A 15,020-nucleotide genomic window follows, 5' to 3' on the forward strand; every position below is an offset into this window, starting at 1 on the left:
TAGACAAAAACACTTATCAAGAGGTAACTTGAGATGTAAAATTGTCACGTTATTTCAGTTGTCATCACATCTATTTGTGTGTGTCTACAAGTCTAACCAATCTTAATATTAACTTGAGGAGAGATATAGCATCCTAATAATATTCCAGGTAATTAAGAATATTTTTCCTTTTAAATAAATTTTGCTCTATTTTATAATAATTAAGTAGAAAAATTTCTTAAAAGAGTGTAAAGGCTAACTGGTACCTCTTCAGAAAAGAGGGTTGAACTTGTCTGTGCATCTGTGGTTTCTTTTCTGAACGGTTCCAGTCTGTCACAAAGCTCAATAGACAGGTCGTTCAGTATTGGAAAATTGAATTTATAGTTTCCTGGACAGAAGCACGTAAGTGATGGTAGTTCCGAAAATTTGATCGTGGTTAGTTTGGGAAAATCAAAGGATATGTCTCTCTTGGTACCTTCTCTCTTGGCAACAATTTCCCTCAATTGATAGCAATCCCATATTACAAGATTCTCAAGACTGTTAAAGCGCCTAGCTACAGAAACTGGAAATATATTTTCTAAGCTTTGACAGTCACGAACCCACAACTTTTGCAGATTTTTTAATTCAAGAATCCCATTCCGATCTTTGCCCCATTTCCATACATGCTCCAGTTGTGGGAGTGTTTCTAAATAAACATCTTTCAAGTTTGTTACTTCCCTACTATGTTGTTTTTTATCATCTAGTTCAAATACTGCTTGAAGAGATTTGCAATTTGTAACCCTCAAGTTGCATAGACTCTGAAACGTTCCCTCCACATAACAAGGAAAAATGGAGTCAAGTTTGTCACACTCATCAATAATCAAAGTATCCAGTTTGCCAAAGGAGTTTGAAGAGAGTTTAGAATTCCATATGTTCTTCAAATTCTTCAGACTGCTTAGTTTGATATTCTTCAAATTTGGAAAGATGATACCCTGTTGCGGTTCAAATACACAAGTTAATTAAATTAGATGTCAACCATAAAGCAAATTAAATAAATAAAGAGCACGTGGAAAAGATTTCTGGCAAAATCAATTCTACCTCCGGTCCTATATATAAGAAAAAGTTGATGTATTTGGTCTAAAAATTATTTCAAATACATCGACTTTTGTTGACCCAACTTTTTCTTATATGTAGGAGCAGAGGGAGTAAATAGAAAAAATTGTTTATGAAACTATTTGCCTGACGTATGTGACTTCAAATTAGCAAATGTTGATATCTTGACAAAGATCTTGGCAAGATCTAGTTTTGAGCGACTTATAGTCAAGTTGGGCATGACATATATCTATGCACCAACTTGAGGGGGTGTAGAAAAGTCAAAGGATATTATTAGTCATTATTAGAATATATTATGTCATTATTAATCATTATAAGACACTATTAGTCATTTTGTCCATTGTAATTCCTTTTCCTATATAAACAGCAGTCCAAGACCGTGGAAATAAAATATGAAAGCATTATTCTTCTCTGATTTCTCACATGATTTCTTATATGCTTTCTCATACCTATCAACCATCAGCAACATACCAAAATGTATTATAAAAGAGAAGAAGAAGGGACGAGGACCAAATATGAGAGAAATCACCGGAGCCTATAATTAGGAAGATTAAATCTATTCTATTAATAGTCACACATGGGCTAAATTTCCATATTAAAGTGAAGCCATACAAAAAGATATAATCCAACAAACCAACGTACCTCATATTTCTCTTGGGAAAAGACGTTTTCCATATTCACACATTCACTTACGAAAAGGCTTTGAAGATTGAGTAGACTCTCAGCCATTGAAAATGACATTAAATAAGTTAAACTTGTACAATCATTCACGTCCATGTGTATCAGATTTTGAAAACACTTCAAAGGTTGATCAGACCATATTTTGTCAATTTGGATTGAGGACAAAACCATTCTTTCTAACTTGGAAACTTCAACCTGCCAGGTGACACATGCTTAGTGTTATCCAGAAAAAAATAAAGACATGATTTTCACTTTGCCAAATTAATACTTGCTAGAGAAAAGATATTTTAAAATAAAAATAACACCTTAAAAAATCTTTACTTTTGATTTTAACAAATAAACTATAAAGAGAGGATTTGAAATGTAAAAAATAAATGAAACAGTGCCACAATTTTAAATTATTAACTCACCTTGTTATGGAACAGTTCTGTTACTTCTGTAGTTTCTCCTTCTGTTGAAGGACTGGAATAGAATCCAATTAATTCAGGTAAAGACAGTAGAGTCAAAGAGCGTAATTTAGGAAACTTCAGGAGCCCAGTGTTGCTCTCATCTTCCACATGCACAATATCCTTCAGAGCATAACATTCAGAAACTTCGATTGTTTCAAGAACAGTTAAGAGACTAATCATAGAAAATGAGAAGACATTGCTCAGTCTACTACAATGATTAATCTTGATGACTTTCAATTTACTAAAAGAGGGTGCTGAAAGGTTGCAGGAGCATATTTTATCCATTTTCTTGAGATTGTACAAATGCAATGACTCCAATTTAGGAAAAGCCTTCTCCATATGCTGCCTGTCCTTTGGATAGGCAAGAGATTCAATGTTGGAATTATTGGCAATCAACAAATGTTTTAGATGTGGAAATCCTTTCAAACTCAATCTGTAAAAAATATCATCCACACCTTCAAGATCTTCCAATAACAAATGTTCAACTCTTTCAAACAACATCTTGATACCCGTTTGAGAATGAATGGCGAAGTCATTTTTTAGTTGTATTGCTAAAAATCTTGATGTTTCATACTTCTCCGGCATCTTGAAATTCATCTCTGAATCTGAAATAGGATCTCGAATAACAATCTTGTAACTATGTAACTTGTCAAAGAACAGGTTCTTTGGTAAAGAGGAAGCATCTCGGATTTCCATGTCTAGAGTTGTCAGCCGATTCAAATATCTCAACTCAGAAAGACAAGCAGTTCCACCGGGATTTGTTTGTCCTTCAACTCCCCATTTAATGAAGGTATTTCTTATATACAGCTCTTCCAGATCAGACAAACTTGATAATATGTTGGATGAAATTTCTCTAAGTTTGGAGCAATTACTTATGTCAAAAATTTGCAGCTTTTGTAATTGCGCCAGTTGAACAGGCAAGTTTTCAATATCAGAACCTGAAAAGCTAAGAATTCTTAACTTCTTCAACTCACCTATGACATATAACTCCTTATCTAGATTGCATTTCTCCAAAGAAAGCATTCTGAGTTCTGATAGGGATGCAATTGATGAATCCGAGAGTGAAATGTGAATACCAGTCAACATGAGCACTCTGAGTTGTTTCATTCCTTTGAAAAAGTTATTTGGTATTTCCAGGCGTGAATCAATATTGTTACATTGGAAGACTCTAAGTCTCGGGTATTTTATTCTTTCTGGAAACCCCTCCATGAAATGGCATTGATGCAAGGAAATAGTAGTATACCTCTCAAGCTTATCTGGCCACTCATCTATTTTCCACTTTGTCATTGTAAATGCATGCTTCTCCTTGGACGCTATCGACAAAGCCGCACGCCGAACAATATCTTGCATGGTGAAATGATCACTTGAATAGCTGTCAGTCAGCAAACCAGCAACTTTTAGCTTTCCAACCAGCAGATAAACTCTATCCCGGACTTCCTTTACTGTGTGAATTCTTTGAAGAAAACCCAGACCATTGCAGTATTTCACCAAGTCCATAACCAATGCATCAGGACCCATGCATGCACAAATTAAGAATATATACTTGAGCTCTTCATCTTCTAAAAGATCGTAACTCAACTTTGTAGAAAACTCAGATGCTCCGGTTAACTTCCCCCTTTCCAGCTGTCGGAGAACTTCTTCCCATACTGAGCGGCTCTGATTCTTCAATGCCCGTGCAGTTGTGACTATTGACATCGGCAACCCGTTGCATTTGTTGGCAATTTGAGAGGCTAGTTTTTCTAATTCAGAATTTTTGTCACTTCCAGCCATTTTCTTGAAAAGTAAATCTGCTTCCTTTTCCTTTAAGACATCCATGAAGTAGATAAAATCTATCTTCCCTTCCATTTGATTTAACAACACTTGTTTGCTTTCAGAAATCAGTAAAACCTTGCACCCTTTGTAATAACTGAGAGTTTCCTCTGGTTTTTCCACACTGGATGCACTAGGGAGTTTTTTGGATTTCATCGTATTGTTTTTTTCTTTTTTTGACATACTGCGGTCAAGAGGGGTTTTTCCTTCTTTGACATTCCCAGATGGAATTCGCTTCAATGTTTTCAACCTACTCAGCTCCCTATTTTGATCGCCACTCACAAGAGGAATCCCAAGCATTGTTTTCGTCCTACTATTCTCCCCATTTTGATCGCCAGTCACAAGCGGAATCCCAAGCATTTTCAAGTCTATTGTTGCCCAAAGATCATCTAAAATGATAAGTATGCTCTCCTTCTCGTTCTTCAATCTTTTAAGTATTCGAGTAGCTCTTCCATTGTCGCTTTCCTCATCCAATTTTATCCCCAATGTGTCAGAAATTTGCCCTTGAATTTTTCTTATGTCAGGATTTCTTGTTACATTTACCATAACCACTACATCAAACATCTTAGCCATTTCTGATGCTTCTGCCGCTTCCCGGGCAATCTCTTTGACCAATGTCGTCTTACCCACACCACTAGGCCCGTGAAGACCAATCATTCTAACATTTGGGCTTTTCAATGATTCAATGATTTTTTCAATAGTTTTCTCTCTTGATGGAAACCTTTCATAACTAACGTTATCAAAAAAGTCAGCCATGGACATTGGACCAAGCCAATAAGAAAAACCATCATGAATTGTTGTTTCTTGTAGCCTGTTAACCTTCTCTAAAATATTGAGTGCTTTTTTACTTAGATGCAACCTTATCCCTGCTCTAGGAAGGCAACCACTTTGCCAGTTAAATGCGGCAAATTGATGATCTGTGTCTTGAATGAACTCCTCGTATTTTGAAATTGTTTCATTCACCTTTTTTATCCATTCTTTAATCTCCTCAGGAACTCCTCTATCGTATCGATTCACTTCCTCATCAACTTTATGTTGAATGGCATCACTCGCTTTCTTCAGCTTATCAATTTCCTGTTTTAGCTTCACATCTCTTTCACCATACAACTTCAAGTGAGTCAGGAATTGTCTTTCTAGCCACGCTTTTACACGAGGTGACGACGCCAACTGATAGAAATAAGTTACACAATCCATGCTTCATCTTCAACTACATCTTCTGCATGGATACAAAGAGTAAGAAAATGTTGATTATAATTTGCAAGAAAATAACTGTGAATAAATGAGATTAGTAAATATTGTCAAATTAATGAATCGACTAAACCCACTTGGGTTGGCTCAGTGTTAATGGCTTGGGACTTGGGAGTGTTATCATCCTCAAGGTCTCAAGTTCGATTCTCCCACTGCCATTTCAGGTGGGCTAATTAGCTTCTTAACAAAAAAAATGAATCGACTAGCATAGTATGGTGGGGTTGATTAATCTCTAAATTATATGATCAACTAGCACAATAATATACAACTAAATTAAAATAAATACAAAAATATGAATATACTTAAATTATTTTTAAAAAATTTGAACAAAAAATAATACTTCCTCCAATTTCGCCGCCATACGTCAAGCAACGCGCCGCCACGAGGGATTCCACACTCCGGTGTGTGATTCACACGCGCCACCTTCCCGCCGTCTAATTCACACGCCGCTCCCTTCATTCAACTCCGCCTTGTCCTTCTGGTCTCCGTTTTGAGAGGTCGTTGGAAGCTTTCTTTGCACCTGGTTAGTTTTTCGCCAATTTTTACTGCGTTTCAGAATTGGTGCATCAGCCCCTGGTCATTTGGCGTAAATTTAGTCTATGTTTGATTCAAAATTCGTCTTCTGACGTCATTCGAAGGTAGTTTGATGGATGTTCAAGATATGTTATTTAATACTCCCTCCCCTGTGTTCTATGTGTTTGGTAACACAAAAAGAAGCTAGGTTATAGCTTCTTGGATTAGCTTATAAGTCTATTGGATGAAAATGTGATGTGTTTGGTAACAAGCTTTTAGTTTTTCTCAAGAGCTTATAGCGTTTTCTGAAATGTTATTCAAAATAGCTTTTGAGCTTATAGCCAGTAGTTTTTTATATTTTCTTCCAATTTTACCCTTTTATTAATATAGTTTAATTTAATTTTAATTAAAAAAACTACCCACATTCTTATTCAATTGCCCACGTTTTAAAAAAAAACTACCCACAATCTTTTTAAAATTTTCTTGTTCAATTTCTTTTTTACATACTCTTAATTCAATAATAAATAATTTTATATAAAATTTACAATAAACAGTGAAGAAAGTTTAGTTGAGTAAAATTCATTAAAAGAAAGTTTGGTTAAATAAAAAATGTCAATTGAATTCATAAATACATTTATCATTTGGGAGATGAAAATATTTTGAAATAAATTTAAACATTTAAAAAGAAATACATTAATTAATAAAAATTGTATATATGATTTATACAAAAAGATTCTCCTCTCTCTTTCCTTCTCTCTTGTGAGCCGTCACAAAAACACTAGTTTCTTCTCCATCATCCACCAAAGAAGGGTGATTTAGGGTCAATTTTTGACCCAAAATCACCCCTCTAACTCGTTTTTCTATTTCCCTTTTATTGAAATAAGTGATTTTCACATCTATTTCGTTTTATTTTGTGATTTCGATGTCTTCGTGCGACATTGGTTGTTCGTCGTCTTTGTGCGACGTTGTTTGTTTTTCTTGTTTCTCTCAGGTATTTGATCGCTTCAGATTGTCAGATCAGCTTTGATCCAGTGCAGATCCAATCAATGACTTTGGCGTCATCCACGTTGCAGATCCGGAAACATGGTTATTCCGGAGATTTAAATATAGTCATATGTGTAGGCATTTGTACTTTGCCGTTTTATGTTATTAACATGGATGTTGTGAGCCTGTTCACATATTCATCCTTTCTGTTTTTAGCGAATTTGCATTATATCAATGTACTCTTTCAATTTGAATGAATGAATATATTTTATTTTGTCAAAAAAAAAAAAATTCTCCTTTTACGTCATTTTATATTTATCAACCACTTGAACACCTAATTTTACCAAACACTTTTTATTTTAATAAGCTAACTTTTCAGCTATAAGCTATCAGCCATCAGCTACCAGTTAGCTTTTCAGCTATCAGCTAGCTTATAGCTTCTTTTTACCAAATACACCCTATCTAAGTTATAAATTATTTTGGACATTTTAAGAAATGTAATTAATTAGCAAAATTATATAAATAATCTCTTAACTTAATTTTAATTTTAAGTAACATTTTAGGGGTCCTCGTGAGCTTAACTGAGTTGGTATGGAGCATAAAATATGCAAGGTTTGTGTTTCAAACCCCGGTCACCACCAAAAAAGTAACATTATAGGGTGACGTTTAAGGTGAAGGATCAATTAAGTTCTTTATTGGTGGACTATTTAATTTTGGATTTTTTTTAGAGGTGTTTAATTTTGGATCATGCTTGATGAACCACCTTTATTTCCATCCATCCCTTATACCACCCTGATGTGGCAGGCAAAAGTTATCATGCATAAGTCATTTCTTTATGCACCCTGCATAAACACTTCACAACCATCAGATTTTGTGTACACGTGTAATAATCCTACTGCCTCAACGATTCTTGTCTATGCAACCTCATCTCCGCGTTGAACTTGTTAATAAACGTTTCAACTCGCTGATTCAACTCGTCCTGACTCAGTGACGGTTCTTTCCTCACCGCAGAAACACTCTTCTCCCTGCTTGGATTGATGATGCTACGGCTTCGATCTGCTTTCTCCTTCCATTCCGACTGGTTCTGTTTGGCTAAGCTTGATTTGGTTCAGTCCGTTGTTCTCTTGATGGCTTCAAAACCAGCTTGTGTTGTTGAAGCTTGGTGATGCCGATTTGGCTTTGTTACCGTCAGAACCGATTTCGGATTCAAAGGTTCACATTGTGTTTGTTCTAAAAAACGCTTCTGTAACTTGAGAATGAGAATCGATAGGATTGAGTTTGTTAAAGCAGTTAGGTTCATTCACTGCTATTTAGTACATCTAATGGTTTTGGAGTACAACTCACAGAAACCATTTCCACAGCAAAATGGTTTTGGAGTCCAACTCACAGAAACCATTTCCACAGCAAAATGGTTTTGGCATAATTTTATACAAAACATATTATAATAAGGACATTTGTGACTGTCACTGAACCAAATCAACACTTTGAAACCATTTCCAACTAACATATACAATTTTGATTGACGATGATGATGATGAATGACAGTGGTGATGATGATGATTTCGGTACGGTGATGATGATGATTTCGGTACGGTGATGATGATGAACGACGATGTTGATGATGAGATTGAAGATTCCAGTGGTGATGATGATGAACGACGGTGATGATTCAGTTTGTTTCCGCGTTTGGTTCGTTTTGTTTTGTTTTGTGTGGTCCCGCGTTTGGTTTCCTTTGGGGGTGTAGGAAGCAATTATGTTGTGCTACCGATTAATGGGCTGGGACTTATGCAGGGTGCATAAGAATTCCTTATACATGATAACCACACCCCCCATCATGTGCTTTGTTGGAAATTAATTTTATTTTAATTTATAATTAAATAATTTTATTTTAATTTATAATTAAAAGAAAACAAAATTAAATAAAAAAAAAAATCAAACAAGTCTTTCCCTCTTTTCCTTTGCAACTCTGGCTTCCTCTCTCTCTCTCTCTCTCTCTCTCAATCCTTTCTTTCTTTCTCTTTCTCACCGGCCTCATCCACTGGCCTCCGGCCACCTCCAACCACCCTCTCTCTCTCTAAAACACCACCACAAGTAAAATGAGCAGATCCGTTTTTCTGTTCTTCTTCCTCTAGTTTCTAAGTCATGAGGTCTCGGTTGTGAGAGGATGGTGTCAGATCTGAAGCGACGGTGGTGGTGGTGGTGGTGGTGGTGGTGAGAAGTTGAGACGACGGGCGAGAATGGTGGTGGTGACGGTCAGATGACAACGAGAACGGGAGAGAGAGATGACAACAGCGAGGACAAAGGTTTAGTCGTCGTCGGTGGAGACGGTGGTGGTGACGGCGATGGTGCGGTGGTGGCGGAGGAAGAAATATGGAAAGCAATGGAGAGGGAAACATGCTAGTTGATGAGCCAGAGAATGGAAGAGAGAGAAGAGGGTTAGAAAGAGAAAGTTGCAAAGTGTTTATGACAAAATTGCCCTTAAATTTTTATTGTTTGACAAAATTGTCCTCATGTAATTAATAAAAAAAATGCCACATGTGAGGGTGTACATGATGGTTTGCCACGTAACGGTGTTCATGTATCACTTCTCTTTAATTTTTACCATGTGATGAAATCAATGCATTAGATTTACTCCCTCCGATCCTTATTATAATTAATGTATCTCGTTATAAACATAGATTAGATATATCATTTACACAATGAACCTAAAAAGTCAATTGTTTTTATAATAAGGATCAAAGGGAGTATTAAAATCTAAAAATCGAACATTTTTAGAACTGTACACACAATCTAATCATTTATCTTCCCTATTGTTTTAACTTTTATGTCTCACAGCTACCGGTATCCCTTCCCACCGCCACTACTCTTAATGCTAACACCACCTCTACTTACGCTGGTGTCTATGACGGCAGTAACAATTTCTATAATTAATTTTCCACTGATTCAAGATCTAAGATCTCTGCAAAATTGATGAAATTTTTACTTTTATTCCTCATTCTAGATTTGAAATTGTGTTTCATGTTATAGTGTTTCACATCCCTTCATATTAAGTTTCTATTATTGATTAATTTTCCACATCCCACTCCTTGATTGAAACACAATTTAACAAGATTCGTCGCGTTTAGCGAATGAAATCCTGAATAATTACGTGCTGAACTTGTAAAAATATGTTGAATCACCAAATCCATTATGTTAATACCAACACAAAAGAAAATTCAAATCAAACTAAGTAAAAGCATGTAATAACAAATGAGTTTAATCAAATAAATGCTATCGATGGTTAGAAGGAGAGAACGGAGAGATCTTAGTAATAGGTGCTTACAATGAAGAATGTGAAGTGTGACTGGATTGTGTGTGGACAATTATAAATGTTCTCTTTTTTAATTTTAATAAAGTGATTATTAAAATTTTGCAAAAATAGTCCCTCCAGGGACTATTTTCAAAAACAAAAAATTTTGCAGGGACCTTTTTAAAAAACAAAATATTTTGCAGGGACCAAAAACTACAAAATGGGTTCACTCATCATGTGCCACGTATGCAAATCATCACAAAAATGGGGTCAGGGACTATTTTCAAAAACAAAAAATTTTGCAGGGACCAAAAACAAAAAATTTTTTTTACCAAGGACTAAAACCCAAACGAGGCATATTTGCAAGGACTAAAACTATATTTTAGCCTATATAAAAATAGAAAGATGAACACGTAATTTTTTTTTGGGAAAAGATGAACACGTAAATGTCCTTCTTTTCATCTTTTTTTTTCTAGTCCTTGTAAAAAAACAATTACTGGGCCCCTAAAAACCTGAATTTCAGTCCCTAAAATAACAATTACAAGTGAATTTATAAGTTTGTCAAAAAACAAGTTAATTTATAAGTGGCCACTTTAGAAACAATCATATATACACACTATGATGATTGGAAAATTAATTGTATGAATATGATTGGAAAATTCGGTTTTCGACTTTTAAATTATTGTTTCTAAAGTGGCCCCTGTAATTGTTTTTTATTATTTTTGTCCTCGTTGTTTTTTCAGTCCTATAATATTTAGTCCCATGATATTTGGTTTCTAGTCAATGATTCTATATACACACCGACGATTTTGTTTTTAGTCAAGTAATCCCTGTATATTACAAGGACGGTGCAATTTCTTTTAAGAACTTTAAAAAAAATTATTTATTTATTTATTTATTTTTTTGAGAGAATTTATTTTTTAAAATATACCATTTTTCTCTACAACAAATCGGTCCTAATTTTCTCCCTCTAGATTTTCTCTTCCAGTTTCTTCACTGAATGGAGTGGTTTTGGGTTAATTTTTGACCTAAAATCACCATCTTCATCCTTCTCTCTCTATTTCACTCTAAATAAATGATTTTCACATAAATCTAGGTTTTTTCTTCGTGATTTCGTCACCTGAGTGTGGCGGCGCGTTGTTCGTCGTTTTGTGCGCCGTTGTTTGATTTTCCGTCTTGTTGCGGTATTCATTTGATTATCGATTATTCAATCAAAGATTTGGGCGTCAACGTTGCAGATCCGACATAGGTATTCTTGTCACTTTAATTTTATCATATATTTTTGTAGGTATTATGTCGTTATATGCTATTAACTTAGATGTTTTGAGTTGGTTCACAGATTCACCCTTTACGTTTTTAGCGGTGTTGAATAACGCACTCTATCGATTTGAATGAATGAATATTGTTTTGTTTTTGTTAATTTTTTTAACGAATCTATAGATTTTGAGCCACTAGTTACAGTTTTTTTTTTGTAAAAAGATTGCTTTTTTAAAACAAATCAAATAATTTTAAAGTTTTCATCAGTTTATTATAAATTTTCAAAAACATATGAATTTTCATTAGTTTATTATAAAATTGCTTCAGATGAGAAGTTGTTTTCATTATCTTCTCCAAAAAATAATTTTTATAATAGGTTTTAGAAAAATGTTTTCATCAAAGTAAACAAATACAAAATAACATATACTGTTTTTTTAAATATCTGAAAATTAAGCTCAAAATTATTTTTTAAGATAAATTAAGCTCCACATTGTTGAATATCAAAATCTTTTTATTTTAATAATCCATAGTAAACGGATCTTTTATGTCCAAAGTTCAAGAAGTTCAAGTAGATACACTAATAATCTAAAATTTCAAGAAGCATGCTTGTCATATGAAGAGGATGAGTAAGACAAGAACAAACCTGAACTTCAAATAGAATGGATCAAGTCCTTGCTTGTTCACTAACTGTGAACCCAACGACAACAACCAGATCAGGTGTGATGAAGGCAAAAAGGAAAACTACAAGAGGCAGCACAAATTAAAATGCTACAGAATCTTTCCTCCGATCACTTCAAAGCATTGATACATGCGTTGAAAGTAAAAACAAGTATCAACACAATAATTTTCCTTTGTTCACTATCACATTGATATATGCGTTGAGGGTAAAAACAAGTACTATCAACACAATAATTTTCCTTTGTTCACTTTCACGTGCTACAACCTGACCTGACATAAGTGGGGGGGCCTTAAGAAAAGGGGGGCCTCAATCATTATTATTTTGACTAGTATTAAATAAATTATTGTTTTTTAAAATTTATTAAATAAATAATGTATCTAGACTATATTATATTTTAGATACATCAATTTTTTAATAAATTTAAAAAAACAAAAGTTATTTATAAATATGACAGAAGTCTAAAAGTATTTTGTCCTCCTTGTTACTCTTTTGGTTGTCTTTTTTTTTGGCTAAAGTGTACTTTTGACCCCTAACTTTTAAAAGCTTGCGATTTTGGCCCCCCAAGAAAAAAAATATCAATTTTGGCCATCTATGTTTTCCCCCTTTTGCACTATTCGTCCAAATGGCCAATTTTGACCGGTCAATGCCTGCGTGGCATGCCACGCGTGTAATTACTTAATTAAAAATAAATAAAAAATCCAGATAATCATCTTCTAAATTAAAAATAAAAATAAAAAACAGAAAATTAATTTTCAAAAATTTAAAAATTTAAAAAAATAAAAATTATTTTTCAAAATTTAAAAAAAAAATCAGAAAAACAGAATTTTTTTTTTAAAATTAAAAAAATCAGAGAAAACAATTTAAAATAGAAAAAAAATCTGATTGTTTTCAAAATTAAGAAGATATTTAAAAATCTAGAAAATAATTTTCAAAATAAAATAAAGTTCAGATTTTTTATGATCATTTAGAAAATTTAAAATTCAGAAAAGCTCAAATATAAATTTTTTAAAAATTTTTAAATTTAGAAAAAATTCAGATTTTTTTTTGAGAAAATTTTATTCTTGAATTTTTATAAAATCTGGAATTATTAGTCCAGAATTCAGATTTTACGTAATTATGAAGATATTTTAATTTTTTAAAATTTGAATATAATTTTTTTTAATTCAAATCAAAATCTAAATTCCAGTTTTTTAAAAAAATTAATTAATTTAGAAAAGAATTCAGATTTTTTTCGAAAATTTTTAAAAAAAAGTTATATCCAGATTTTTAAAAGTTAAAATATTTTCCAGAATTTTTATTTTTTGTAGAAAAAATCTGATATTTTTTTTTATTTTGAAAATTTGACACCAGAATTTAAAATATATTCTTAATTTGGAAAAAAAAATCAGAACTTTTTTCTATTTTTAAAATTTCGAAAAAAAAACTAATTGTTTTTTCTGATTTTTTTTACCTTTATAAAAAATCTAATTTTTTTTTACTTTTTAAATTTTAATTTTTTTCTGATTTTTTGGATTTTTTTAATTTTTGAAAATTAATTTTCTGATTTTTAATTTAAAAGATGATTATCTGGCTTTTTTTATTTATTTTTAATTAAGTAATTACACGCGTGGCATGCCACGCAGGCGTTGACCGGTCAAAATTGACCATTTGGACGAATAGTGCAAAAGGGGGAAAACATAGATGGCCAAAATTGATATTTTTTTTCTTGGGGGGCCAAAATCGCAAGCTTTTAAAAGTTAGGGGGCCAAAAGTACACTTTAGCCTTTTTTTTTTTAAATATGTTTTGTTTGGATTTGAAACTTTCAACCATATTATAGGGTTATTTAGATTGTACAATTCGTAACTTAATAAAACCAAAAAAAATATGTTGTGATTGATATCAAAGTATTATATTGACCGTCGTACGATCCTTACAACAATTGAAATGCTATTTCAGGGATCGTATGAATGGCCAACAATGACCATGATATCATAAAACACTTCTAACTAAAAATGAGAAATAAAATGTAAGAATGGATGAGAAGTGAAGAATGAATGAATATGTTGAATCATGTAAGACTATTTATAGTCATAAAATGTCCCAAGACAGCAAATTTGGTCAAAGTAATATGTTTAACATTTTTTTTATCGAAGCAAAGTTATCTATTATCCTTAATCAACCAATGTTCTGTTGTAAAATTAGGAATAAATTATCTCTATAAATAATAATCATCATATAAATAAAAGTGTCAATTAAATATTAAAAAGAATAATCAAGGGAGATTTCAAGGAAACTTATCTGTTCTTGAAATTGCGGTGATTTGCAGTCGGCAGAATCGAAGTAAACAAACATGAAACCATGAAAGGTGATAACCTGCAAAACAATAAACCATTACATACCTGAGGCGTGACGAAGTCACTAACCTTAAGAATTTATCCGCCTCATAAGCGAATATCCTCCCAGGATACAACAAGTTCTTCTCTAACATGAATCATGTCAGAGGTGACAGAACAGCTTGAAATTTGATAATCACAGGAAATGTTACCCAAAAATAAAATAGTTGGGAGGAAAGAAAACTATATTTTTGAGAAGAGTTTCAATATCTTTTCATATTCCTCAAAGAAGTACATGTTCTTTTTACAAAAATGACCGTACTGCCATAATTCAATTAAAAGATTGTGATTATAATTACAATTGAGAGGTGGATGATTATTTCCTTACATTTCTTACTTTAGGCACAAAACCGTTACAAATGAATTTTGATTACCTCTATTTGACTAAGCCAAAAGCTAACCGTAAAAAAGAGAATTAGCACACTTTAATGTCATAATGCACCTGTTACTCTTTAGTCTCTTATTATTAAATAATTGAATCAAATACTTTCTACTAAAATATTTTTCAATTAAAATGAGGGACAAAAAATATATTTGAAAACTTTTGAAATATAAATAAAATTTACAACATGTTCAATACAAGAAGGATAAGAATAAAAAATATGGTGACTAGCACAAGAACAAACAGCCCTAGCTAAAGTATGAGCAACTATGTTTGCTTATCCCC

At 32.8% G+C, this 15,020-nt stretch overlaps 1 protein-coding gene across 2 annotated transcripts in view; it reads right to left on the reverse strand.

Annotated features, from left to right (window-relative positions):
* Positions 1–12,246, reverse strand: part of LOC146897984 (uncharacterized) — a 46,997-nt gene extending 34,751 nt beyond the window's left edge. The window contains exons 1-4 of one of the 2 annotated variants that reach the window (XM_085735386.1): positions 11,945–12,246; positions 2,163–5,226; positions 1,714–1,947; positions 246–950 (exon numbers count right to left, since the gene is read on the reverse strand). In XM_085735386.1, the coding sequence (XP_085591512.1) occupies positions 246–950; positions 1,714–1,947; positions 2,163–5,204 (3,981 nt within the window). In that variant the 5' untranslated portion in view covers positions 5,205–5,226; positions 11,945–12,246. Of the gene's footprint in view, positions 1–245; positions 951–1,713; positions 1,948–2,162; positions 5,227–5,598; positions 6,038–11,944 lie in introns of those variants that run through there. The other variant, XM_085735385.1, reaches the window with a different exon arrangement.
* Between the last annotated feature and the right edge of the window lie 2,774 nt (positions 12,247–15,020).

Source organism: Medicago sativa, chromosome 8 (assembly GCF_051527215.1).
Source record: "Medicago sativa cultivar Bolivia chromosome 8, Bolivia_mono, whole genome shotgun sequence".
Classification (NCBI taxonomy): domain Eukaryota; kingdom Viridiplantae; phylum Streptophyta; class Magnoliopsida; order Fabales; family Fabaceae; genus Medicago; species Medicago sativa.